At 40.0% G+C, this 27,976-nt stretch overlaps 1 protein-coding gene across 2 annotated transcripts in view; it reads right to left on the reverse strand.

Annotated features, from left to right (window-relative positions):
- Positions 1–4,598: 4,598 nt before the first annotated feature.
- Positions 4,599–27,976, reverse strand: part of VSIG4 (V-set and immunoglobulin domain containing 4) — a 29,191-nt gene continuing 5,813 nt past the window's right edge. Inside the window, exons 2-8 of one of the 2 annotated variants that reach the window (XM_079910368.1) lie at positions 27,615–27,971; positions 26,566–26,847; positions 8,866–8,928; positions 8,253–8,330; positions 7,820–7,924; positions 5,570–5,591; positions 4,599–5,230 (exon numbers count right to left, since the gene is read on the reverse strand). In XM_079910368.1, the coding sequence (XP_079766494.1) occupies positions 4,993–5,230; positions 5,570–5,591; positions 7,820–7,924; positions 8,253–8,330; positions 8,866–8,928; positions 26,566–26,847; positions 27,615–27,971 (1,145 nt within the window). In that variant the 3' untranslated portion in view covers positions 4,599–4,992. Of the gene's footprint in view, positions 5,273–5,569; positions 5,592–7,815; positions 7,925–8,252; positions 8,331–8,865; positions 8,929–26,565; positions 26,848–27,614; positions 27,972–27,976 lie in introns of both variants that reach the window. The other variant, XM_079910367.1, reaches the window with a different exon arrangement.

The following is a 27,976-nucleotide window of genomic DNA, read 5'->3' on the forward strand; positions in this document are numbered from 1 at the left end:
ATAGAAGAAAGGCATCAGTCCAGTTCTCTCTCTCCCACCACCCTGAACTCAAACTCTATTAATCAGCTTCCTTGATTGGCTTCCACTCACAGCTCCAGGGACTGAGCCAAGGTGCCTGTGAGCTCCTATATGAGAGGCTCTGGAAAGCTCACCAAACACTTTCCTGACAACTTTGCCAGGTAAGTCTTCTTGTCCCCATTTCCAGAGAAGACAACTGAAGCTCAAAGGGCAACTGAAGCCTAAAGGAAAACTTTCCCAAAGCCATGATTGGCTAATTAGTGCCCCAAGCAGCATTAGAATCCAAGTTTGTCTGATTCTTTCCACTATGCTATATCTGGTGACCAAGATTGTTGCTTTGGCTGAAAAAGCCACACTTCTGGGTGGCTTGGAATGGCTTGGGTAAGTAGAGAGGGAAATGAGGGGATGGAAAATATCATTTAGAGCTTTAGGTTTGAAGTCACTCTCAGATATCAAATTGGAGGAGCATGTCATCTGCTTACCAACATACATTTACCTGAAAGGGTTAAGTGTTTTTTTTTTCAATGCACTATGATTTTTTGCTGAAAGACAAGTCCCTCTGCCTTGTCTTAGCTGGGATAAGGCTTTCTGGCCTCATAGGGTAGTTTTATGTTCCTCGGAATGTTTGCCTCTTTTCATGCCGGTATATAATATAAGCCAGCTACTTTCTCACAGATCAACTACCACATCTGGAAAAGGGAGGAATTTAACACGGACTATCTGGAATTTTTAGCAACAGTATCTGGGTATTGCCAAGTGAATTCTCTCGGAAGTTCCAGGCCTGATCATGCTCCTGGCAGCTTCTTTATTTCTCTGATGGCTGTGGGTTGAATGATCCCAGTACCTCACTGCCAAGTCCACTGCCTATATTTTGCCTTCCGTTTTGATGTGTCTCCCTTTTCCCAGAGAGATATACAGAGCATGGAGGTAAAAGGACCAGTGAGGAAAACTGGAGGGCATAATAAGGTGACATAGGGCACAGCCCCAAACTGTGTACAACTTGTATGATCTTTAGCAACTCTCATCCTCAGTGTGAGCCTTCATTTCCTCATTTATAACATGAGTAGGTGAAACTAGATGAAGGTCCTTTTATAGCTGCTATTCTTGAGTCCTGATTTGTTAAGTGCATCATGTTAGGTAAGTCTGAGACCATAAGAAATTCCTGTTTCATTGTCCTGACCCTGTTAAGTCAGTGGTCAATGGCCCTTGCTTTCCTTGTGGTAGTTCAACCACCTTTTGTTTTTCCTTTGGAGCATTTGTTATGTATCAAATACTGACCTAAGGGCTTTACATACATTATTTCATGTCATTCTCACAATAACTTATTAGGTAAGTACTATACTTACGCCCATTTTGTGGATGTGGAAAACTAGAGCTCAAAGAGATGAAATGATTTATCCAAGATTTCTCAGCTACTCAGTGGAAGAGCCAGAATTCATGCCCATGCTTAAACTCAAAGCCTATGTCCATAGTCATAACACTGTGAGAACATAAACTGAGAGAGTTGGGAAGGTGGGACATGGACATTGACTCTGGGACCTGGTCCTTTCCTGAGGTCAGGGAGGCAGGACAATGACCAAATTGTACATTCTCTGCTGCATAGAGAATCTCATTGGAGCTCCGGATCCCTAGAAATGCCATAGCTATAGGACTCAGGCCTGAGGACCTCCCCAGCTGAGCACTGGGGTTTCACCTGCAGTATCAAGTGGGCTTTTCTTACATACCCTAAGGATGCCTCTTCTGGTTAGAAGCCTTATTGCCTATTTTGTTCACTTCCTTATTCCGGTGCTTCAGCTAGTCCCTATAGCCTCTGCAGTTTCCCTGGTGCTCAGGGTGTGACTCCTTTCTCTTTCTTTCCCTCCAGGGCCATATCTCCCAGGAAGATCTTGCCTCCCCACTGAAGCCCCTGGCCCAGCCTCCTGCAGTGCCACGCTCCGTGTATTTGACAAGCTGAGTTAGACACTCCATGTAGTAGAGTGTCAGTTTGTCAAATACCCCAAGTGCGGCATATGCCTAGCAGCTCCAGGCCAGGACAGTTGAAATACATCTGATAGACTGACAGCTGGATGCAAGAACACACACCAAATACCAACTAAGCTCTCAGAAGTTATTTTCGGTGACTTTGAGGGAATTAAAGCATTGTACCTGAGGGTGTTGGGGGGCGGGGAAATGAAGCAGCTCTGCTTATACACAGTGGGAGCCCTAGGTGGATACAATAGTCTTGAAAAGGCATATGGGCCCCAGGGATGGCAGTACTCCTTTATTCATTACTTTCTTCCTTCACATTCCCCTCCCAGAGTCCCCTAAAAAGGACATCTGAATTCTCACACAAGCATCATCACAGGGCTTAGACACCCAGTTTCTGGACACTTAACCTTGGCTTCTAAACACACTTTGACCTTACCTATCTCTCTCCTTTTCTTCATGCTTTTTCTCCTCCTGGGAACACCTTCTTCATTTCTCTCTTCTTATCCAATTCTTTCCCATACTTCTTGGCCAAGCCAAAGTCCAGTCTCTCCAAGGACTTTTGAAAGTCAACCTATACTCTTTCCTTCTTCATTCTCAAAGCACTCCTTGCCTGGATGCTTGTATGTACCCTTTTATCTCCTACTGCCAAATGGTACACCTTGAATTGTTAGTGGACTTTTGCAGGGGATATTTTTGAATTCCCCACTAGATTGTGAGCTCCTAGAGAACAATACTCTTTCCTTAATTGCTGTCTCCCCATTCCATCCCTACTCCAGCCCCAGAACAGTACTCAGGTAACAGAAAATACTTAATAACTGTTTATTGGTTGATAGACTTTCCACTAGTCTATTAGTTTTGGGCCTTTGGGCCAAATGCTACCCAGGAATTTTGTAAGAAAACAATTAAACTTTGGTCGCTGCAGTGCTATAGGGTGTGTGAGGCAATTGCCAACATGGAGGGTTTTTCTTCCTGAGAAATAGGGTCAAAAGTCAGAGAAGGAAGGCAAAAATGTAGACTCAGAGGGCAAGTAAGTTTTGGAATTACTTGGTAACAAAAAGTTATACAGATGCTTTATTGCAGGATTTTTCAGAGACTTTAATATTGTAATGTTCCATTGGAAATCTCCAAGAGAGGGCCATAGAATGAAGCAGTTCCCATGCTTATCTGATCATGGAAATGTTTTTCTGTGGGCCATTTCCTGGATCGAGTGTTCCATGGAACAAAATTTGAGAAATTGCCTTAGAGGAACTTCATATCTTTCCTCTCTTCTGGAGATCTTGTCTTTTTACTCTTCTACTTTTCTCCACCCAGCTACCTGCCTAAGACAGGTCCTGTTTCATTATACCATTTTTGTTTAGCCTATCCTGCATATTTGGGCTAGCCTTATACTTAGGACTTTCTCACTGGCTTGTCTTGCATGAAAAAGATTATCAGGTTTTAGGCAGAGATGATCTCTAGAAGTTTCCTGCTGCAATAAGTATGTGCTCCTAGGTCTGTAATTTTATCTTGTTTTATCTTGTTATCTTGTGGCATTTAATAAACTTGCAGTATCAGTGTCAACCTGCATCATAGAAAGAGTTTAGAAGTTTACTTTCATTTTTTCCTACTCTGGAACAATTTATGTAGCAACAACAAAAGGCTTATGGGTCCCAGGGATGGATGTACTCCTTGATTCATTACTTTCGTTCCTTCCTGTAAAGCGAAGGACTCTTTGTTCACTTTTATGTATGATTTTGACTTCTGTAATCAATTCATAGGGGAGCAGCTGCTGGTTAAACCTGAGCTGACCTTGGAATTGCATTGTAACCAAAAGTGGCACATGTCAGCTTCCATAAAGGGTGAAGAAGTTGATTTGACATGCATTACCTGAGGGAAAGGAAACAGTGTTGAACTGACCCAGAACAGTTCCTCTCTGAGGACACTGATTTAAAGGTGTATTGTGTGTGCACATATACAGACAGATAAACACACACACACGCACACACACACTCACACTCCTAGTGTTTATTCCTGTTTGAGAAGAGAGACTTCCCTGCTCTGACCTCTACCCCACAGTGTAAGAAGGGGCCAAGAGATAAAGACGATCTATGAAGAGTACAACTACTCCAAAGATTTTAGGATTCTAGGAGGTGGAAATCCTTGAGGGTGATGCATTCATACTTTGGAGAAAGGGGGATCTCTTTATCTCTGCACCCACAGTCCGCTTTTTTAGGTTTCCAATTGACCTGGGAAGAGTCACCCAGGTGGAGCTGGCAGGATGATTAAAAAGGGAATAGAAGGCAGTTGAGTACTGTTTTACCAAATGTTCATTGTGTTCCAGTGAGCTCACTGCTGAAATGAGGTAAGGGTAGCATAGGTGGGAAGAAGGAAAAAACAAAAAAGCAAAGGTGCTATCCATACTCCCAGGGCCCCAACCATCTCAACTAGTCTCACTTTAATCACTCTTGGTAGGTCATTGAGAGAGGACCAATATGACCAAAGTTGCTGTTATGTTTAGATATTTATTGAGCATCAGAAGAATACCAGAGCACTAGACTCACAGTACAGGAGCAGAACTGAACCCTGGCCTCTTACATGACAATCTCAATTAAAAGCTATCTGGCACTAGAGAAAAGGAAGTGATCCTAAACCTAACTGGTTCCCTGAGCTGCCAGAGCTGAGCCTCCCTCTGGTCATTCAGTGGTAAGAGGCCAAAGTTGACTGGTGTCTGGATGCATGATGACCAAGTCCTAGTGCTATAGGCACTTCCCTCTGGTGTTTGGAGTGAAGCAATGGAAACTCCAGGCAGGGACACTAGAAGGACCTAAGGCATGATCCAGCAGCAGGCTTGCTTGAGGTGCATATGGTAACTTCTTAGGCAAAGCCATTCACTCTTAGCAACCCCAGTGTTGGCAAGGAAGACACTTTGGACTATCCAGGAATAAAGATAGCAGGGAAAGGGGCCATGCAGAATGCCAGGGATGAATAGGCAATTATGTCAACAGACTTTGACCCAGTAGGACATTTTTAGCAGCTGCTCTTGCCCTTGGTGACCAGAAGCTCATAATCTGGGGGAACCGTGTGCAGCAGGCGAGCATAGTCACCGTTGATCTGGGCGATGATCTGGTACTCCTGGCCCAGGCAAGGTTCATCAGAGTAGTCGTTGTCCAGTGTCTGGGAAGCTGGCTCTTCACTGGAGCAGCCACTTGTGAAGATGGCCACCCTCATGGTTTCACCAGAGTCACTGGCCTCCCCGGCATGCACCCTGTGTTCCAAGAGCCCACCATCCATGAGAAGAAACTTGAATCTGGTACCCTGGTTTCCCACTTTTCTGCCCCAATTCTTGCCAACTGACCCTCAGGCACTTGCCACCCAGGGATTCTGGGAATGGAGGGCTAGAGGACCTGAATTATTTTGTGTGTTCAATAGGCCAGGACAGTACCACAGAAGATGCTTCAGAGAGGGAAGAAAGTTGTGCCCTGACCCTGAAGGCCTCTGGGCTTAAGATTGGGCCTGTGCCAAACCCCCTTTCCTCTATGCCAGTGACGAACAAAATCGAGGGCAAGGAATGGGTCAGAAGATAAAAGAAGAGAGGTTATCTTACCTGACCACTTCACAGACATGCTCTGGAAAAAAAGGAAGAATCAAGTCAGAAGTCTCCATGGGGAGTGAGTAAGAGCCAAGCATGAGTACTTGTCAAAAGGTAAGGGAAGGGGAGACAGAAAGGGGGATCTCAATATGTCTCAGCCTTCCAACAAATAGGAGCTGTTGGGAAGGTGAGTTGAAATACAGGGATGCAGATTTATCAGGGAAATGAAAAGGAAGCACACTTTATCACTGTCATCTTTGACTGACTCTGGACATTGGGCTGGAGCATTTGCTTGGTATGGTGGGGGGAGGGACACTGGAACTGGATCCACTCTCCACCCAGGAATCTTGCCAAAGATCCCCAGGCAGTCCTTGTGAGAAACTTGGCAGCCATCCAGAGCCCAGGTAAAAGGGTCTGAATTAGTCTGATGTCTGGGACTTTGGTTTGAGCCATTCCCAAATTCACTTATCCCCACCCTGCACCCAGGAAAGATCTTGGAATAAGTCACCATTGCCCCCTAGTGTCAGTGGAGGAGAAGTATCTACATTCCATGCAGGCTTAAAGGCTCTAGCCTAGTACAAAGATAGATATCTCTTGGTACTGCCCTCTAGGAGCTTGTAATCTTTCGGAGATGCAACAGGGAATGCATACATTAAACCACAACAAAGCAAACATGGCATGCTGCAGCAATTTTGCTTTGTGATAGAGCCCTGTATTTCCATGTCTTACCTCCCCAGTTGGCCTGGCAGCTCCTATATTGTAGGGTCTTTTTCATTTTTATATGCCTAATGCATGGTACATAGTAGGCACTCAATAACTACATGTTAAATTGGATTGATGCCCTAAGGCTGTCTCCCTTATAGAGAGGTAGAAAGCAGGAATTCTGGGAAGGCAATCCAGGAAGGAAAAATTATAAAGGCATGAGGTGTGTGGCCAATTTGCCTGCTTGACTCCAGTGTCTGGAAATGAAAATGAGTATAAAGGCATGGTGGGGATTGACAAGATAGGCCAGAGCCACATTATAGAGGGCTTTGAATAGAATGCTACATTTTGACCTCTACCCCCTGAGTCATGAGGAACCCTGGACTGTTTTTGAAAGGAAAATAATCATATGATTACAGTTTATATCCAGTCTCATTAAGACTATAATGAATGTTTTCCTTTTAGTACTCCTGGGATTTGTGACCACTTGAGATATCTCCACATCCAAGTTTAGCCTCATGGGTCGTAGCCATGGCAGTTGGCCAAGACCAGAGCTTACACTTGAGACCCAGGAAAAGGAAACACTCAAGGCTCCCTTCTCCTTTTTGGTTGGAGAGACCCATGGTAGAAACCAGACTATTTGGGAGTAAGAGCTACTACAAACGAAGAGACACACAAATGCTAGTTAAAATAGCTAGTGCAACAGGAACTGAAGTGCAGTTAGGTTTTACTTATAAATCAACATTCAAATTCTTTTTCCTCCTCTGCTGGCAAATAGATGTTAAATGACCCTGACAACTACACTGTAATCATGTCACTCCTCGGCTTAAATATTTTTTAGTAATTTTTAATGCAAGGCTTAGAGAAGAAAGTCCAGATTCCTTAACCTGTCATTCAAGACCTTCTATAATCAGGAATAAGCTTTCCTTTTCCCCTGTATTTCTCTATTGCTTGGTTACATGAATTTTCTTTATTGATGACCCCACTCACATTCATATTTCACCATTTTACCCATTTATTCTTGTAGTTTCTCCTTCCTAGACTATTGCTCCCTTTCAAATGGTTTTCATCCTCCAAGGAATGGTCTAAGCCCCACCTCCTTCTGAAATCCCTTGCTAATTACTCTAGCCCTAACTGACTCCCCTGTCCTCTGGATACCTTTAGCACTGATTGTCTTCTCCAGGCTTTGAGTCCATAGCCTTTATAGCTATGTATTGTTATTGATAAACTCCACGCTTCTACCTTGATTCCATTAATCAAATTGTAAGCAACTTGAGGTCAAGGACTGTGACTTCTCCTTCTCTTGCATCCTCATTAGAAAACTCATTACATAGATACTGTACTCAGTTGGGTACCAAAGATTTGTGAATTAACTTTCATAAGTTGTATTGTCATTGTTGCCTTGCAGGTCTGTCTCCATGGACCCCCTACCTTCACTTTCAAACTAGGCTAGGAGCCCTTTGAAGTGCCTAACATAGTGCTTGATACTAAGTTTATGCTCAACTATACTGCTGAATGAATGAATAAATGAGCAAGAACCACCCAATCATACTTATCACTCACCCTGTTGGGATGTCTTCCGGCAGACCATGATATAAGTCATTGTGGTGACCACAATACAGCAGAAGGAGATGATGAGAATTATGGCAAAGATAGGCAGACCATTTCCTAGGAGGTAAAACAAGACCAAGTGGTATCTGGTTGAAAATGAATCTAGCAACTCCAGGGATCAGTCCAGACCAGCTCACACTTCTTTCTTTTCCATCTTCTCCTAAATTTCTTAGCTAGCCAGAGAGACAAACAAAACCCTAGGCCCATGAGAAAGACTTGAGAGAAGCTAGAGACTCCACGTATAAACAAGTTATTTCAGACCCACTGGTTGATGGCTGATTGGCCTGGGCATTTGAATGACATAGAACATTGTATATAGTGGAAAATTTCAGTTACAAAGTTCACAGCCAAAAGGGAAAGCTAGAAGTCTTAACATTGCCCTTACCTGGCCCAGCACTTGTCTTTCCAACGTAGCCATCCACTTCAGTGATCCAGCCCTGGGATGAGTTCACTGTGGATGTTGCTATGATAACAAGTGTGTTAGGGTTAGAGGCCTCTCTTCCAGCAAGTAACTGTGAGGTGAAGGGTGGCTGCAAAGTCTGAAGTCCTTCTGTGGGTATCTGTGCTAAGCTTTCTGCAATTCCTGGCCATGTCACTGACCACTATTACCATAAAGTGAGGTATCTTAGTTTTTCACTGTTTATGATGGGAAGAACGCCAATAGAGGGGAGACAATATACCTAAAGTCCTATAGCAAGTCAGACTAGGAGCAAAGCAGAAGTCACAGTTTTTTCTTTTTTCACTTTTCCCATGGGATTATTCAAATTCTCTCCTTCCTTTTGCCTCAAACATTTTCACGAAGAAGAATATATATATTCATGATTCCACTTCATCATGACCCTTAAATCTTTCTTATTTCCATTTCTTTACTACTAATTTCTTTCCGGAGAACACAATGACCTCTTATTACCCATCTAATGGCATTGGGCCTCCTCTCTTGGCTTCTATGAAGCCATTTCAGACCTTTCCTACTCCCGCAGAACCCTAGTAAAACTCACCTTCGAAGGGGGATTGCATGGTTGGAGGTGCCTTAGTCTTGGTCTCGAGTGGCTTTGAGGAATCTGCAAGGAAAAGGGAGTCCATTCAAGGGCCCTGGCACCTTTGAGTGAACAGTTGAATGCCTTAGGGAAAATGGGAAGTAAGTTAGGGCCAGTCAGGTCCTTAATTAATCTGGATGGGAAAACATTTTGTTTTAACTAACTTCTGATTGAAATTTAGCTATTCATTCTCTTGAGAGGGTCTTAGAAGGATTACAAAGAAGGTGGGTGTGGTGATGTCAGTAAAAATGGTAGAGTAATGACCTCCAAATATTCACTTCTTCACAAAAGCAATGAAATAACTGAAAAAAATTCATAACTTTTTTTTTTCAGATTTGGGGAAATTAGCCAAAGATTTGCATCAACCCAAGTAGCATTTATGGAAGAAAAACACCCCAGTCGTGTTAAGAACAGGGAGCTCTGTGGCATTTTAACTTACCCCAACCCTATCACCCTGCCCCAGGCCAGTAGTAGCCTTGAAAATAAACCCCATTCTAGGTGCTGGAGTGGACAGAGCAGATTTAATTCCCAAACAATTGTCATTATTTGACCTGTGTGGTGGTTCCCTGAAAGACCTGACTCAAAAGCCTTATATTTATTGGTCACCCAGTGCTAAAACTGTCCCCAGGGAAGGGATGTATTTATCACACAGCTGCCTGAGGCAAGAGATAATAGTTGAGGTAAACAAGAAACTAGCCAGAAAACTTAAAAGAAAAAAAAGTAATTAGATGTTCATAGAGACTTTGAAAATCTCTGACACATTCCTGGTAATCTAGAAGACCACAGACATGCCTAGGGTTTTGTGCATGCTCAGGAAAGACATGAGAACATCATAAGTTCTTTCCTCTGGCTAACCTTGAGGCTCTGCATTAGCAGGAAGTAAAGGCTACAGCACAGTTATAAACTTCCTGGGTAAGTGTTGAAGACATAGTTCAAAAGGCAACAGAGCCCTGGGAGTTTTAGTGGTTCTAAGTATTTAAGGAGATATCTACCCAATCAGTAGCTGACCACTAAGCTACCAAGCAGAGACTTCAGTGGCAATCCATGACAAAGAATACAAGAGACTACTTAAAATTATCTTAGAAAAGTTACTGAACAAACAAACAGTAACTAGTACAATAAGCAGTGCCAAAAACAAGCCCTGGAGAGAGAAAGGGAGAGTCAGATTTCTAGATTTGCCATATTATATTATTTAAAAAGTCAAATTTTCAACAAAAATATGAGATATACAAAGAAACTAGAAAGTAGAGCCCATAAACATATAAAAAAGCAATGAATACAAACCATCCCTGAGGAAGCAGAGATACTGGACTTACTAGACAAAGATTTTAAATCAACTAAATTTGTTAAAAAAGAAATAAACCAAAGGAAAGATTGTGCAAAAATCTAAAAGAATGAGGACAATTCAAGCCAAATAACGAATATCAATAAAGAGACAGAATTTATAAAACAGGAACCAACTAGAAATACTAGAGTTGAAAAGTACAATAACTGAAAGGATAAAAATCAATAAAGAGAAGAAAAATTCACTAACGGAGATTAAAGCAGGCAGAAGAAGAATCAGTAAACTTGATAACAATTGAAATTAACCAATTAGAGAAACAGAAAGGAAAGTGAATGAAGAAAAATGAGTAGCACCTCAGAGGTCTGTGGGACACCTTCAAGTGTACCAACATACACATAATGGGAGTTGTAGAAGCAGAGGATAGAAAAGGGTAGACAAAATATTTTAAGATATAATGTCAAAAAACTTTCCAATTTGATGGAAAACAATCTGCAAGTACAAGAAGCTCAATGAACTCCAAGTAGGGAAATATTTTTTAAATTCACACCTAGATACATACTCAAAAGCCAAAGCCAAAGAGAGAATTTTGAAAGCAGCAAGAAAGAAGCAACTCATCATGTACAAGAGATTCTCAGTAAGACTAATGGCTAAGACCATAAAATTCCTAGAAGAAAACATAAGCAGAATACTCTTTGACATAAATAATAGCAGTATTATTTTAGATCTGTCTCCTAAAGAAAAGAAAGCAAAAATAAACAAATGGGAACTAATTAAACTTAAAGACTTTTGCACAGCTAAGGAATCCATCAACAAAACAAAAAGACTGCCTACTGAATGGGAGAAAATATATGCATAATATGAATGATAAAGTGTTAATGCCAAAAATACATAGATAGCTCATGTAACTCAATATCAAAAAATAAAAACAAAAAACCCATTGGCTTAGTTTTGTTTTTATTTCCCTTTCTCTAGGAGGTGGGTCAAAAAGGATTTTGCTGTGATTTTTGTCACAGAGTGTTCTGCCTATGTTTTCCTCTAAGAGTTTGATGGTGTCTGTCCTTACATTTAGGTCTTTAATCCGTTTTGAGTTAATTTTTTTGTATGGTGTTAGGAAGTGTTCTAATTTCAGTCTTTTACATGTAGCTGTCCAGTTTTACCAGCACCACTTATTGAAGAGGCTGTCTTTTCTCTACTGCATATTCTTGCCTCCTTTATCAAAGATAAGGTGACCATATGTGTGTGGGTTTATCTCTGGGCTTTCTTTCCTGTTACATTGATCTATATTTCTGTTTCTGAGCCAGTACCATACTGTCTTGATTACTGTAGCTTTGTAGTATAGTCTGAATTCCGGGAGCCTGATTCCTCCAGACCTGTTTCTCTTTCCCAAGATTGCTTTGGCTATTCAGCGTCTTGTGTGTTTCCATGCAAGTTGTGAAGTTTTTTGTTCTAGTTCTGTGAAAAATGCCATTGGTAATTTGACAGGAATTGCACTGAATGTGTAGATTGCTTTGCGCAGTAGACTAATTTTCACAATGTTGATTCTTCCAATCCAAGAACATGGTATATCTCTCCATCTCCTTGTATCATCTTTAATTTCTTTCATCAGTGTTTTATAATTTTCTGCATACAGGTTTTTTGTTTCCTTTCATAGGTTTGTTCCTAGATATTTTATTCTTTTTGTTACAATGGAAATAAAAACAAAAATAGACAAATGGGACCTAATGAAACTTCAAAGCTTTTGCACAGCAAAGGAAACCATAAACAAGACCAAAAGACAACCCTCAGAATGGGAGAAAATATTTGCAAATGAAGCAACTGACAAAGGATTAATCTCCAAAATTTACAAGCAGCTCATGCAGCTCAATACGAAAAAAATGAACAACCCAATTCAAAAATGGGTGGAAGACCTAAATAGACATTTCTCCAAAGAAAATATACAGATTGCCAACAGACACATGAAGGAATGCTCAACATCATTAATCATTAGAGAAATGCAAGTCAAAGCTACAATGAGATATCACCTCACACCAGTCAGAATAGCCATCATCAAAAAATCTACAAACAATAAATGCTGGAGAGGGTGTGGAGAAAAGCGTACCCTCTTGCACTGTTGGTGGGAATGTAATTTGATATAGCCACTATGGAGAACAGTATGGAGGTTCCTTAAAAACTACAAATAGAACTACCATACGACCCAGCAATCCCACTACTGGGCATGTACGCTGAGAAAACCATAATTCAAAAAGAGTCATGTACCAAAATGTTCATTGCAGCTCTATTTACAATAGCCAGGACATGGAAGCAACCTAAGTGTGCATCAACAGATGAATGGATAAAGAAGATGTGGCACATATATACAATGGAGTATTACTCAGCCATAAAAAGAAACAAAAATGAGTTATTTGTAGTGAGGTGCATGGATGTAGAGACTGTCATACAGAGTGAAGTAAGTCAGAAAGAAAAAGACAAATACCGTATGCTAACACATATATATGGAATTTAAGGAAAAAATGTCATGAAGAACCTAGGGGTAAGACAGGAATAAAGACACAGACCTACTAGAGAATGGACTTGAGGATATGGGGAGGGGGAAGGGTGAACTGTGACAGGGCAAGAGAGAGGCATGGACATATATACGCTAACAAACGTAAGGTAGATAGCTAGTGGGAAGCAGCCGCATGGCACAGGGATATCAGCTTGGTGCTTTGTGACCGCCTGGAGGGGTGGGATAGGGAGGCTGGGAGGGAGGGAGATGCAAGAGGGAAGAGACATGGGAACATATGTATATTTATAACTGATTCACTTTGTTATAAAGCAGAAACCAACACACCATTGTAAAGCAAATATACCCCAATAGAGATGTTAAAAAAGAAAGATACATGCACCCCCATGTTTATTGCAGCATCATTTACAATTGCCAAGACATGGAAAGAACCTAAATGTCCATCAACAGATAAATGGATTAAATAAGACGTGAGAAGAATGGAATGACATAGAAACAAAGTTTTTATATGCTATTGAAATTAAGTTGACATGAATTCCACCTAGATTGTAGTAAATTAAGAGTTAATGGTAATCCCCATAGTAACCACCAAGAAAATAACCAAAAATATATATGGAAGAAACAACAGAGGAACTACATAGTACACTATATTATATTTATTTACTACCAAAGACAGAAGTAATGAAGGAATAAAGGAATGAGAAAAGACAATATATATAGCAAGCTGGCAGACATAAACCCTACCTTACCAGCATTTACATTAAATGTAAATAGCTTAAATTCTCAAATTTAGAGACTGGCAGAATGGATAACAAAACACAATTCAACTATAAGCTATGTATATGTATGATTCAAAAGACACAAATAGTTTGTAAGTAAAAGAATGGAAAAAATATGCCATGCAAATAGTAACCAAAATAGAGCTGGAGTAGCTATACTAATATCAAACAAAATAGACTTAAAACCAAAAAGTGTTATTAGAGAAAGAGAATCACATTTTATAATTATAAAAGGATCAATCAATCATAAGACACTACAATTATAAATATATATGCTCTTAACAACAGAGCCCCAAAACACATGAATCAAACAGTGACTGAATTTTTAGGAGAAATAGACAATTAAACAATAATAGCTTGAGATTCGAATACTACACTTTGAAGTTTGGATAGAACAATTAGAAAAAAGATGAACAAGGACATCATAGAACTGAACAATACTGTTAACCAATGGACCTAACAGACAGATACAGAACACTTTACAAAGCAACGGAATACACTTACTTTTCAAGTACGTATGGAACATTATCCAGAATAGACCATATGTTAGGCCATAAAATAAGTCTCAATAAACTTGAAACAATTGTAATAATGCATCACAATAAAATAAAATTAGAAACAAATAACAGAAGGAAATTAGGGAGATTAAAAAATATGTGGAGATTAAATAACATACTTCTAAATAACCAGTGGGTTAAATAAGAAGTCATTAGGAAATTAGAAAATACTTTCAGATGATTGAAGATAAAAACACAGCATACCAAAACTTATTGGATGCAGTGAAAACAGTACTCAGGGTTCAGATGTAAATACCTACATCAGAGAATAAGAAAGGTTTCTGATAATAATTTGATCTTCCACCTTAAAAATAAAATTAAAAATAGAAGAGAAAACTAAACAGAAAACAAAGCAGATGGAAGAAAATAAATATTTAGCAGAGATAAATTAAATAGAAAATAGAAATCGATAGAGAAAATCAACAAAACCAAAATCTGGTTGTTGAAAAAGATCAATGCAATTGGCAAGCCTTTAGCAAGACCAACCTACGAAAGAGAGAGAGAGAGAGAGAGAGAGAGAGAGAGAGAGAGAGAGAGAGAGAGAGAGAGAGAGAGAGAGAGGGAGAGAGAGAGAGAGAGAAAGAAAGAAAGAAAGAAAGAAAGAAGAAAAAAGAAAAAAAGCAGGCTCAAATTATTAAAATCTTTGATGAAAATGGGGACATATCTACTAACTTTGTAGAAGTAAACAGAATGACAAGGGAATACTATGAACAACCATATGACAGTGGATTAACTAAGATATAAACAACAAATTCCTAGAAATGCACAATCTACTGAAAGTGACTAAAGAAGAAATAGAAAATCAGAATAGGCAGAACTTTAACAAGTAAAAAGGTTGGATTGCTAATCAAACAACTTCAGATAAAGCAAAGGCTAGGCCCAGGTGGCTTCTCTGGTGATTTCTATAAAGGTGTTTTTTTTTTTTTAATGGCAACTCTTCACTAATTCTTTCAAAAAGTAGGTGTGGTAACACCTTCAAACTCAGTATATGAGACCAGTATTATCATGATACAAAAGCATAGAATGACATCAAAACAAAAGAAAACTAAGAACCAATATCCCTTATGAATATAGATGCAAAACTCCATAACAAAATACTAGCAAACCAAATCCAGCAGCATATTAAAAGGATTGTGCACCATGATTAATTTATCTCAGGAATGCAAGATTGGCTCAATATTTGAAAATGAGTCAAGGTAATGCAGTCTCTTAATAGAATAAGGACTAAAAGAAACACAAAATCATCTCAATAGACACAGAAAATGAACTTGACACAATCCAATTAACTTTTCATTATAAAAACACTCAACAAGCTAGGAAAAAAAGAAGTGGTCTCAAACCAATAAAGGGCATCTACGAAAATAAAGGCATCTATCATCATAATGGTGAAAGAAAGAATATTTTCCTGTAATATCAGAAACAAGTCAATTATTTCCATTCTTTCCATGCTTATTCACCATTGTACTGTAAATACTGGCCAGGAAAATTATGCCAGAATAAGAAGTAAAAGGCATCCAAATTGGAAAGAAAGGAATAAAATTATTCCTATTTTCAGATGACAAAATCATATATAGAAAAGCCACAAGAATCCACAAAACAGGAGGGAAGATGGCGGAAGAGTAAGTCGCAGAGATCACCTTCCTCCCCTACAGATACAGCAGAAATACATCTACACGTGGAACAACTTCTACAGAACACCTACTGAATGCTGGCAGAAGACCTCAGACCTCCCAAAAGGGAAGAAAGTCCCCACGTACATGGGTAGGGCAAAAGAAAAAACAGAGACAAAAGGATAGGGATGGGACCTGCACCAGTGGGAGGGAGCCGTGAAGGAGGAAAGGTTTCCACACACTAGAAGCCCCTTCGCGGGCGGAGACTGTGGGTGGCGGAGGGGGGAAGCTTCGGAGCTGTGGAGGAGAGCACAGCAACAGGGGTGCGGAGGGCAAAGCGGAGAGATTCCCGCACAGAGGATCGGTGCCGACCGGCACTCACCAGCCCGAGAGGCTGGTCTGCTCACCCACCGGGATGGGTGGGGCTGGGAGCTGAGGCTTGGGCTTCGGTCAGAGCGCAGGGAGAGGACTGGGGTTGGCAGCGTGAACACAGCCTGCAGGGGGTTAGTGCACCATGGCTAGCCAGGAGGGAGTCCGGGGAAAAGTCTGGACCTGCCGAAGAGGCAAGAGATTTTTTCTTCTCTCTTTGTTTCCTGGTGTTCGCGGAGAGTGGATTAAGAGCACTGCTTAAAGGAGCTCCAGAGACGGGTGTGAGTCACGGATAAAAGTGCGGTCCCCAGAGACGGGCATGAGATACTAAGGATGCTGCTGCCGCCACCAAGAAGCCTGTGGGCGAGCACAGGTCACTATCCACACCCCCTTCTGGGGAGCCTGTGCAGCCCACCACTGCCGGGGTCCCGGGATCCAGGGACAAATTCCCAGGGGGAGCACACAGCACGCCTCGGACTGGTGCAGCGTTACGCCGGCCTCTGCCACCGCAGGCTCTCCCCGCACTCCATGACCATCACCCGCCCTGGCCTGAGTGAGCCAGAGCCCCTGAAGCAGCTGCTCCTTTAACCCCGTCCTGTCTGAGTGAAGAACAGACGCCCTCCAGCGACCTACACGCAGAGGAGGGGCCAAATCCAAAGCTGAGCCCCAGGGAGCTGTGAGAACAAAGAAGATAAAGGGAAATCTCTCCCAGAAGCCTCAGAAGCCGTGGATTAAAGCTCCACAATCAACTTGATGTACCCTGCATCTGTGGAATACATGAATAGACAACGAATAATCCCAAATTGAGGAGGTGGACTTTGAGAGCAAGAATTATGATTTTTTCGCCTTTTCCTTTTTCTGTGAGTGTGCATGTGTATGCTTCTGTGTGAGATTTTGTCTGTATAGCTTTGCTTCCACCATTTGTCCCAGGGTTCTATGCATCCGCTTTTTTTTCAAAAATAATTATTTTTTATTTTAATAACTTTATTTTATTTTACTTTATCTTCTTTCTTTCTTCCTTTCTGTCTTTCTATCTTTCCTTCTTACCCTCCTTTAGACAACAAATCATCCCAAACTGAGGAGGTGGACTTTGAGAGCAAGTTTTATGATATTTTCCCCTTTTCCTCTTTTTGTGAGTGTGTATGTGTATGCTTCTGTGTGAGACTTTGTCTGTATAGCTTTGCTTCCACCATTTGTCCTACGGTTCTATCCGTCCGTTTTTTAAAAAATTATTTTTCTTAATAATTATTTTGTATTTTAATAACTTTATTATATTTTATCTTATTTTATTTGATTTTACTTTATTTTCTTTATTTCTTTTTTTATCCTTCCCTCCTTCCTTTCTTCCTCCCTCCTTTCTTTCTCTCTTTCCTCCTTTCTTTCTACTTCTACTAATTAGTTTTTTCTACTTTTTCTCCCTTTTATTCTGAGCTGCGTGGATGAAAGGCTCTTGGTGCTGCAACCTGGAGTCAGTGCTGTGCCTCTGAGGTGGGAGAGCCAACTTCAGGACACTAGTCCACAAGAGACCACCCAGCTCCACATAATATCAAACAGCGAAAATCTCCCAGACATCCCCATCTCAACACCAGCACACAGCTTCACTCAACAACCAGCAAACTACAGTGCTGGACACCCTATGCCAAACAACTAGCAAGACAGGAACACAATCCCACCCATTAGCAGAGAGGCTGCCTAACGTCACAATAAGTGCACAGACACCCCAAAACACCCCACCAGACGTGGACCTACCCAGCAAAAAGAAAAGATCCAGCTTCATCCACCAGAACACAGGCACTAGTCCCCTCCACCAGGAAGCCTACTCAACCCACTGAACCAACCTTAGCCACTGGAGAGAGACACCAATAACAGCGGGAACTATGAACCTGCAGCCTGCAAAGAGGAGACCCCAAACACAGTAAGATAAGCAAAATGAGAAGACAGAGGAAAACACAGCAGATGAAGGAGCAAGATAAAAACCCACCAGAGCTAGCAAATAAAGAGGAAATGGGCGGTCTACCTGAAAAACAATTCAGAATAATGATAGTAAAGATGATCCAAAATCTTGGAAATAGAATAGACAAAATGCAAGAAACATTTAATAAGGACCTAGAAGAACTAAAGATGAAACAATGATGAACAACACAATAAACGAAATAAAAAATACTCTAGATGGGATCAATAGCAGAATAACTGAGGCAGAAGAATGGATAAGTGACCTGGAAGACAAAATAGTGGGAAAAAAATTGTGCAGAGCAGAATAAAGAAAACAGAATGAAAAGACCTAAGGACAGTCTCAGAGACTTCTGGGACAATATTAAACGTACCAACATTCAAATTATATGGGTTCCAGAAGAAGAAGAGGAAAAGAAAGGAACTGAGAAAATATTTGAAGAGATTGTAGTTGAAAACTTCCCTAATATGGGAAAGGAAATAGTTAATCAAGTCTAGGAAGCACAGAGAGTCCCATAAAGGATAAATCCAAGGAGAAATATGTCAAGACACATTTAATCAAACTGTCAAAATTTAAATACAAAGAAAACATATTAAAAGCAGCAAGGGAAAAATAACACAAAAGGGAATCCCCATAAGGTTAACTGCTGATCTTTTAGCAGAAGCTCTGCAAGCCAGAAGGGAGTGGCAGGACATATTTAAAGTGATGAAGGAGAAAAACCTGCAACCAAGATTACTCTACACAGCAAGGATCTCATTCAGTTTTGATGGAGAAATGAAAACCTGTACAGACAAGCAAAAGCTGAGAGAGGTCAGCACCACCAAACCAGCTTTAAACCAAATGCTAAAGGAACTTCTCTAGGCAGGAAAAACAAGAGAAGGAAAAGACCTATAATAACAGACCCAAAACAATTAATAAAATGGGAATAGGAACATACATATCTATAATTACCTTAAATATAAAAGGACTAAATGATCCCACCAAAAGACACAGAATGGCTGAATGGATACAGAAACAAGACCCATATATTTGCTGTCTACAAGAGACCCACTTCAGACCTACAGACACATACAGCCTGAAAGTTAGGGGATGGAAAAAGTTATTCCATGCAAATGGAAACCACAAGAAGGCTAGAGTAGCAATTCTCATATAAGACAAAATAGACTTTAAAATAAAGACTATTAGAAGAGAGAAAGAAGGACACTACAAACTGATCAAAGAATCGATCCAAGAAGAAGATATAACAATTGTAAATATTTATACACCCAACATAGGAGCACCTCAATACATCAGACAAATACTAACAGCCATAAAAGGAGAAATTGACAGTAACACATTCATAGGAAGGGATTTTAACACCCCACTTTCACCAATGGACAGATCATCCAAAATGAAAACAAATAAGGAAACACAAGCTTTAAATGATACTTTAAGCAAGATGGACTTAATTTATATTTATAGGACAGTCCATCCAAAAACAACAGAATACACATTTTTCTCAAGTGCTCATGGACCATTCTTCTGGGTAGATCATATCTTGGGTCACAAATCAAGCCTTGGTATGTTTAAGAAAATTGAAATTTTATCAAGTATCTTTTCCAACCACAATGCTATGAGACTAGATATCAATTACAGGAAAAGATCTGTAAAGAATACAAACACATAGAGGCTTAACAATACACTACTTAATAACGAGTGATCACTGAAGAAATCAAAGAGGAAATCAAAAAAATACATAGAAACAAATGACAATGGAGACACGATGACCCAAAACCTACGGGTTGCAGCAAAAGCAGTTCTAAGAGGGAAGTTTATAGCACTACAATCCTACCTTAAGAAACAGGAAACATCTCGAATAAGCAGCCTAACCTTGCACCTAAACCAGTTAGAGAAAGAAGAACAAAAGAACCCCAAAGTTACCAGAAGGAAAGAAAGCATAAAACCAGATCAGAAATAAATGAAAAAGAAATGAAGGAAATGATAACAAAGATCAATAAAACTAAAAGCTGGTTCTTTGAGAAGATAAACAAAATTGATAAACCATTAGCCAGACTCATCATGAAAAAAAGGGAGAAGACTCAAATCAATAGAATTAGAAATGAAAAAGGGCAAGTAACAACGGACACTTCACAAATACAAAAGATCATGAGAGATTACTACAAACAACTCTATGCCAATATAATGGACAACCTGGAAGAAATGGACAAATTCTTAGAAATGTACGACCTGCCAAGACTGAATCAGGAAGAAATAGAAAATATGAACAGACCAATCACAAGCACTGAAGTTGAAACTGTGATTAAAAATCTTCCAACAAACAAAAGCCCTGGACCAGATGGCTTCACAGGCGAATCCCATCAAACATTTAGAGAAGAGCTAAGACCTATCCTTCTCAAACTCTTCCAAAATATAGCAGAGGGAGGAACACTCCCAAACTCATTCTACGAGGCCACTGTCACCTTGATACCAAAACCAGAAAAGGATGTCACAAAGCAAGAGAACTAGAGGCCAATATCACTGATGAACATCGATGCACAAATCCTCTACAAAATACTATCAAAGAGAATCCAACAGCACATTGAAAGGATCATACACCATGATCAAGTGGGGTTTATTCCAGGAATGCAAGGATTCTTCAATATACGCAAATCAATCAATACGCAAACAATATGGTGTATGTGATACACCACATTAACAAACTGAAGGAGAAAAACCATATGATCATCTCAAGAGATGCAGAGAAAGCTTTTGACAAAATTCAACACCCATTTATGATAAAAATCCTGCAAAATGTAGGCATAGAGTGAACTTTCCTCAACATAATAAAGGCCATATATGACAAACCCACAGCCAACATCGTCCTCGATGGTGAACACCTGAAAGAATTTCCACTAAGATCAGTAACAAGACAAGGTGGTCCACTCTCACCACTCATTTTCAATAAAATTTTGGAAGTTTTAGCCACTGCAATCAGAGAAGAAAAAGAAATAAAAGGAATCCACATTGGAAAAGAAGAAGTAAAGCTGTCACTGTTTGTAGATGACATGATACTATACATAGAGAATCCTAAAGATGCTACCAGAAAACTACTAGAGCTAATCAATGAATTTAGTAAAGTAGCAGGATACCAAATTAATGCACAGAAATCGCTGGCATTCTTATGCCAGGAATAGGATGAAAAATGATTTTTCATAACTAATGATGAAAAATCTGAAAGTGAAATCAAGAAAACACTCCCATTTATCATTGCAACAAAAAGAATAAAATATCTAGGAATAAACCTACCTGAGGAGACAAAAGACCTGTATGCAGAAAAGTATAAGACACTGATGAAAGAAATTAAAGATGATACAAATAGATGGAGAGATATACCATGTTCTTGGATTGGAAGAATCAACATTGTGAAAATGACTCTACTACCCAAAGCAATCTACAGATATAATGCAATCCCTATCAAACTACCACTGGCATTTTTCACAGAACTAGAACAAAAAAATTCACAATTTGTATGGAAACACAAAAAACTCCGAATAGCCAAAGCAATCTTGAGAACGAAAAATGGATCTGGAGGAATCAGGCTCTCTGACTTTAGACTATACTAGAAAGCTACAGTAATCAAGACAGTATGGTACTGGCACAAAAACAGAAAGATAGTTCAGTGGAACAGGATAGAAAGCCCAGAGATAAACCCACACACATATGGTCACCTTATCTTTGATAAAGGAGGCAGGAATGTACAGTGGAGAAAGAACAGCCTCTTCAATAAGTGGTTCCGGGAAAACTGAACAAGTACATGTAAAAGTATTAGATTAGATCACTCCCTAACACCATACACAAATATAAACTCAAAATGGATTAAAGAACTAAATGTAAGGCCAGAAACTATCAAACTCTTAGAGGAAAACATAGGCAGAACACTGTATGACATAAATCACAGCAAGATCCATTTTGACCCACCTCCTAGAGAAATGGAAATAAAAACAAAAATAAACAAATGGGACCTAATGAAACTTCAAAGCTTTTGCACAGCAAAGGAAACCTTAAACAAGACCAAAAGACAACCCTCAAAATGGGAGAAAATATTTGCTAATGAAGCAACTGACAAAGGATTAATTTCCAAACTTTATAAGCAGCTCATACAGCTCAATAACAAAAAACAAGCAACCCAATCCAAAAATGGGCAGAAGACCTAAATAGACATTTCTCCAAAGAAGATATACAGACTGTCAACAAAAACATGAACGAATGGTCAACATCATTAATCATTAGAGGAATGCAAATCAAAACTGCAATGAAATATCATGTCACACAAGTCAGAATGGCCATCATCAAAATATCTAGAAACAATAAATTCTGGAGAGGGTGTGGAGGAAAGGGAACACTCTTGCACTGCTGGTGGGAATGTGAATTGTTATAGCCACTATGGAGAACAGTATGGATGTTCCTTAAAAAACTACAAATAGAACTACCATATGACCCAGCAATCCCACTACTGAGCACATACCCTGAATAAACCATAATTCAAAAAGAGTCATGTACCAAAATGTTCATTGCAGCTCTATTTACAATAGTCAGGAGATGGAAGCAACCTAAGGGTCCATCATCGGATGAATGGATAAAGAAAATGTGGCACATATATACAATGGAATATTACTCAGCCATAAAATGAAACGAAATTGAGCTATTTGTCATGAGGTGGCTAGACCTAGAGTCTGTCATACAGAGTGAAGTAAGTCCGAACGAGAAAGACAAGTACCGTATGCTAACACATATATATGGAATTTAAGAAAAAATAATATCATGAAGAACCTTGGGGTAAGACAGGAATAAAGACACAGACCAACTAGAGAATGGACTTGAGGATATGGGGAGGGGGAAGGGTAAGCTGTGTCAAAGCGAAAGAGAGGCATGGACATATATACACTACCAAACGTAAGGTAGATAACTAGTGGGAAGCAGCCGCATATCACAGGGAGATCAACTCGGTGCTTTGTGACCGCCTGGAGGGGTGGGATAGGGAGGGTGGGAGGGAGGGAGATGCAAGAGATATGGGAACGTATGTATATGTATAACTGATTCACTTTGTTATAAAGCAGAAACCAACACACCATTGTAAAGCAATTATACTCCAAGAAAGATGTAATATGTATAAATAAATATATAAATAAATAAATAAGTATATATATATATATATATATATATATATATATATATGTAAAGAAATTATGCCTCCTATAAACAAGAAACCAAAGTGGTTATCTAGGGGTCTGGTTTTCAATGTTTTATATAAAAAAAATGAATCCGCAAAACAATGATTAGAGCTAATAAATGAGTTTAGCAAGATTGCAGGATATAAGTTCAATATACAAATATCTGTTGTATTTCTGTATGCTAGCAATGAATAATCCAAAATTAAATTTAAGAAAATAATTTTAGAATAAAAGCCTCCCAAATTGGAATGGAAGAAGTAAAATTTTCACTATTTGAAGATAGACGTGATACTATATAAAGACAAACCTAAAGACCACCAAAAGTCTTTTAAAACTAATAAATGAATTCAGTAAAATAACAGGACACAAAATCAATATACAGAAATTTGTGGCATTTCTACATACTAATAATGAACTATCAGAAAGACAAATGAAGAAAATAATCCAATTTATAGTTGTATCAAAAATGTAAAATACTTAGGAAAAAATTTAACCAAGATGGTGAAAGACCTGTACACTGAAAACTGTAAGACACTGATGAAAGAAATTGAAGACATAAATAATTGGAGAGATATCCCATTTTTATTGATTGGAAGAAGTAGTATTGCTAAAATGTCTATACTATCCAAAACAATCTACAGATTTGATGCAATCCTTGTCCCAATTCCAATGGCATATTTCCCAGAACTAAAACAAATAATTCTAAAATTTGTGTGGAACCACAAAAAATGCAGAATAACCTAAAACAATCTTGAGGAAGAACAAAGCTGGAGGCATCACAGTCCCTGATTCCAAACTATACTACAAAGCTGTAGTAATCAAAAGAGTATGTTGCTGGCACAAAGACAGACACACAGATCAATGGAACAAAATTGAGAGCCCATAAATAAACTCACACTTATATGGACAATTAATTTATGACAAAGGAGCAAAGATGTGAATAAAGATATCTTGGGTTTTGGAGATTTGGAAGTGATGACTCCAGTTTACAAAGTTATGTTGTGCTAAATAGGGAGAGACAGCCAGTGAAAACTACCGTTTTTAGTAGGTTGGTAGTGGCCATAGGAGAGAGGTGGTGTGGCAGATGAAGAAAACGTTTATTTTTTATTATTTTTAATTTTTTTGTGGAACGCGGGCCTCTCACTGTTGTGGCCTCTCCCATTGCGGAGCACAGGCTCCGGAAGCGCAGGCTCAGCAGCCATGGCTCACAGGCCCAGCCGCTCCGCAGCATGTGGGATCTTCGCGGACCGGGGCACGAACCTGTGTCCCCTGCATTGTCAGGCAGACTCTCAACCACTGTGCCACCAGGGAAGCCCGAAAACATTTTTTAAAATAACATATATATGTATGTTATTTACATATATATGTATATTAGGCTTACATTATACATATATTATACATACATACATACACACACACGTACATACATACATTTTAGGCTTATGTAGAGGATAATGGGTGAAGCAGGGAGTTGGAGTAGTTGAGGTAAAGAGCTGAGGTAGAAGGTTTACTGTGGAGAGAAGAAAGACACATCTTACTCTGAGCCAAGAGAGAATAGGCAGGGAAATGTCAAAGTAGAGAGGGTGGTTGATAGAATTCACATCTGAGGGCAGGGGTCTGGGTCTTCTCAAAGAAGGAGAAGGTGACCTCATCTTCTGGGAGCAGGGCTGGGGACATGAGATAAGGCAGAAAGTATTCTGAATAGCTGTTATAAGGAATGGAACATAGATGAGCAAATTGATTGGCATACAGCATGGGGACAGGCAGTTGATGTCACAGAGCATGAAACTAAAGTGGCATCAATGCATCTCTGCTTTTTCCAGAATTAAGGAACATCACAGAGGGTGAGGGGATGGATGAGGAGCTGAGAGCTATGTAGGACAGAGATGAAACAAGTGACCAGACTCATGGGACCAGGTTGAGGTGCAAAAGAGGCAGGTAGAGGAAGCCAAGAGATAGTAGCTTGGCTTAGAGAACAGGGAAGGGTGTAACTTCTCTGAGCCTCAATTTCCTTATCTGTCAGAGAGCTCAATTGTGAGCACTGCCTAACAGCTCTGTGACCTGTGAACATGGACTAGATAAGGAATAGACAGGCTGATTAGTTGTGAGCAAGATCCTCCCCAGATGGACTAGAAACAAACTCAGAAAGGTGAGAATGTTCAACTTGTCCCTTTATGAAGTACACATTCTTGAACTTTCTGGCCATGTCTTGCTCTCTCTGCTTGACCAGATTATCGACTCTCAGAGAACTGGGCCAGTGTCCATATAATTCTCTCAGAATGAGACTGCCCTTATTCCCACTTAAACTAACAGACCAAATCCTACAGCACACACATCCTCATTACAATTCAATTTTGGGAAACAAATCCTTGCAGGCGAAACAGGAGTCTCAAACCAACATCAGTCTCCTAACCCAAGTGGAAGGAGACAGTTTGTTCACTTTTGTTATACAGAGTTGGCCTCAGAGGATAATAATTTTCAGGTGGCTCTGAGGATAATCTCCTAAAGGCAGTTAGTACTCAACATGTTTTTGGAAATAGAAACCTTATTGAAATAAGTATCTTTCCTTCCAAGGAGATTTCTTGAAAGGTAACAAGACTCATTTGGACATATCACTGCTGAGCTGATCACTTAAATCCCAGCCTACAATCTTTATGTAAACAGTTTGTAGTATTCCCAAATAATTCTTTAATAAATAATCTGACCTTGATTAAGCATAGTCAATCTTCATCGAGACTTCAACCAGAACTTGCATTTGGCTTTAGGAAAAAAGAGCAGGGGGGGGGATTTAAAGAAACTATGCAGAGATCTGGGCTTTATTTCATAAAGCAAAACCAAACAAAATCAACCAAAAAAATAACAACAAAAAACACACCAAACAAAGCACAACAAAAAGAAACAAACAAAAAGTATCCCGAAGGGTGCCCAGGAGCTGGTACAGGTTCCACCATGAGAGGCAATCAGACATAGTGGAAAGAGCATGAAATCTGAGTACAAATACCGCCTTGAACTTCCAAGCTCTGAGCCCCTGGACAAGTAGGTTTCCCTTCCTGACTTTTAGTTTCCTCTTCTGTAAAATAAGGGTATCTCATGAGTTATTTGTGGGATTCAATGAGAAGACATGTGCCGACTTCTTGTGCATTGTATCTGGCAAATAAATGTACCAGTAAATGTCACTTTTCCCTTTACCATTTTCATCTACTTAACCTACAACATGACAGGCATTGTCTCCACCCCTATTGTCCCCAGTGCAGAATTTTTTCTTTGTGATTGAACAACACAGGACTCCCTTCCCACCGTGCCCCAACTTCTCTTCTCTGGAATAAAGACATATACTGACGTATCTCTGGAACAAGGTAGTCCATTGAAATGCTCACCAGGAAAGAGAATTGCTCACCTTTGACCACAAACTTCACAGTGTCACTGTGCTGCTCAGAGCCTAACCGGCCCTTGGCAGTACAGAAATAGGAGCCTGAGTCTGTCACCACTGCAGGCTTGAAGAGTAAGGTACTCAAGACTCCTACTTTGATGGGTTCTTGGTTGTTAGTCTGTTCCTTGTACCAAACATAACTGATGGGAGGAGAACCCCGAGCCTGGCATTGAAGGCTAATTCTCATTCCCTGGGGTACCATGAAGCCATAGCCACTGCCAGTCGTCACTGTGGGCTTGGAAACAGAAACTGCAAAGGGAAGACAAGAGAGGAGGCTCTGAGAAGTTACAAGGGTATGGGAACACAAGGCTGAGTCATCCCTGCTGAGTCTAGGGGTATGAATATATCTGCAAAGGGAACTAAAAGGGACTCCTGACATGGGGAGGAAAAAGGGAATAGGACAACTTAAATAAAAAGAACTTCTTTTTGGAAGATTAGGTACCATTTTGGATTATCTGGGGATTTGGGTTATCTGGAGTTAAAACAATCAACTGACTAAAAACAACAACAACAACAAACAGGCTTTGTTGTTGTTGTTTTGCTCAAGTAGAGTTTTTGGATTATATGCAGTTTGGGATTACCAGGGGTCAGAACTCTGTAAAATTGTCAAGCCAGTTAAGTTTATCTTGGCTAATCCATGCATTCCTTTTCCCAGAGTTTCTCTGCCAGCATCTATCCACTCTCCAATATCCTGATCAGATATACTCATTTTTATGGATTTTAAGACTCAGAGTCCAAGGAAGCAATCAGGCTATCGATGCAGGAATTTCTGGGACACTTGAAGGGGTAGAGATTTGAAGGCCAGAAAGCCTTCCTAACATTTATTAAATTCTGCCACGAGAGTGATATCACTGAGGATGCTCTGCCTGTCCACTTCCTCTGATTAGCACATATAACTGAAGAGAGACTATGTAAATGTAAACAGAGGTCTCTGGGTTTCTCAGGGTTTTCTAGGATTACAGTCCTCTCTCAGGTTTTTGCTTACCAATACTTTCCTAACACCCACAGTGACTCACGTTTCTGGACACGGAGTTCAATGATCTTATCTCTCACGACTTGCTTGCCATTAGGGGTCTGCCAAGTGACTTCACATGTGTAGTGGCTCCGGTCATCCATCTCCAGGGTATTCAGTTGGAGGGACACATCTCCTGGAACCTTGTCGTTTACATGCAGGCGGCCCCGGTACTTTGCTTGCTGGATATGGTCTCCAGAAGCGTCACGTAAAAAGATGGTGACTGGGTCTGAGCCACGTTCTACCAGCCACTTTACCAAGACTTGTGTATAGCCTTGCAGAGGACCATAGGTGCAGGGAATATTTACATCCCCTTTCCAAGGCCCTGTTACACTCTCAGGCACTTTCAGGATGGGATGGCCTGAA

Source organism: Stenella coeruleoalba (assembly GCF_951394435.1).
Source record: "Stenella coeruleoalba genome assembly, chromosome: X".
Taxonomy (NCBI): domain Eukaryota; kingdom Metazoa; phylum Chordata; class Mammalia; order Artiodactyla; family Delphinidae; genus Stenella; species Stenella coeruleoalba.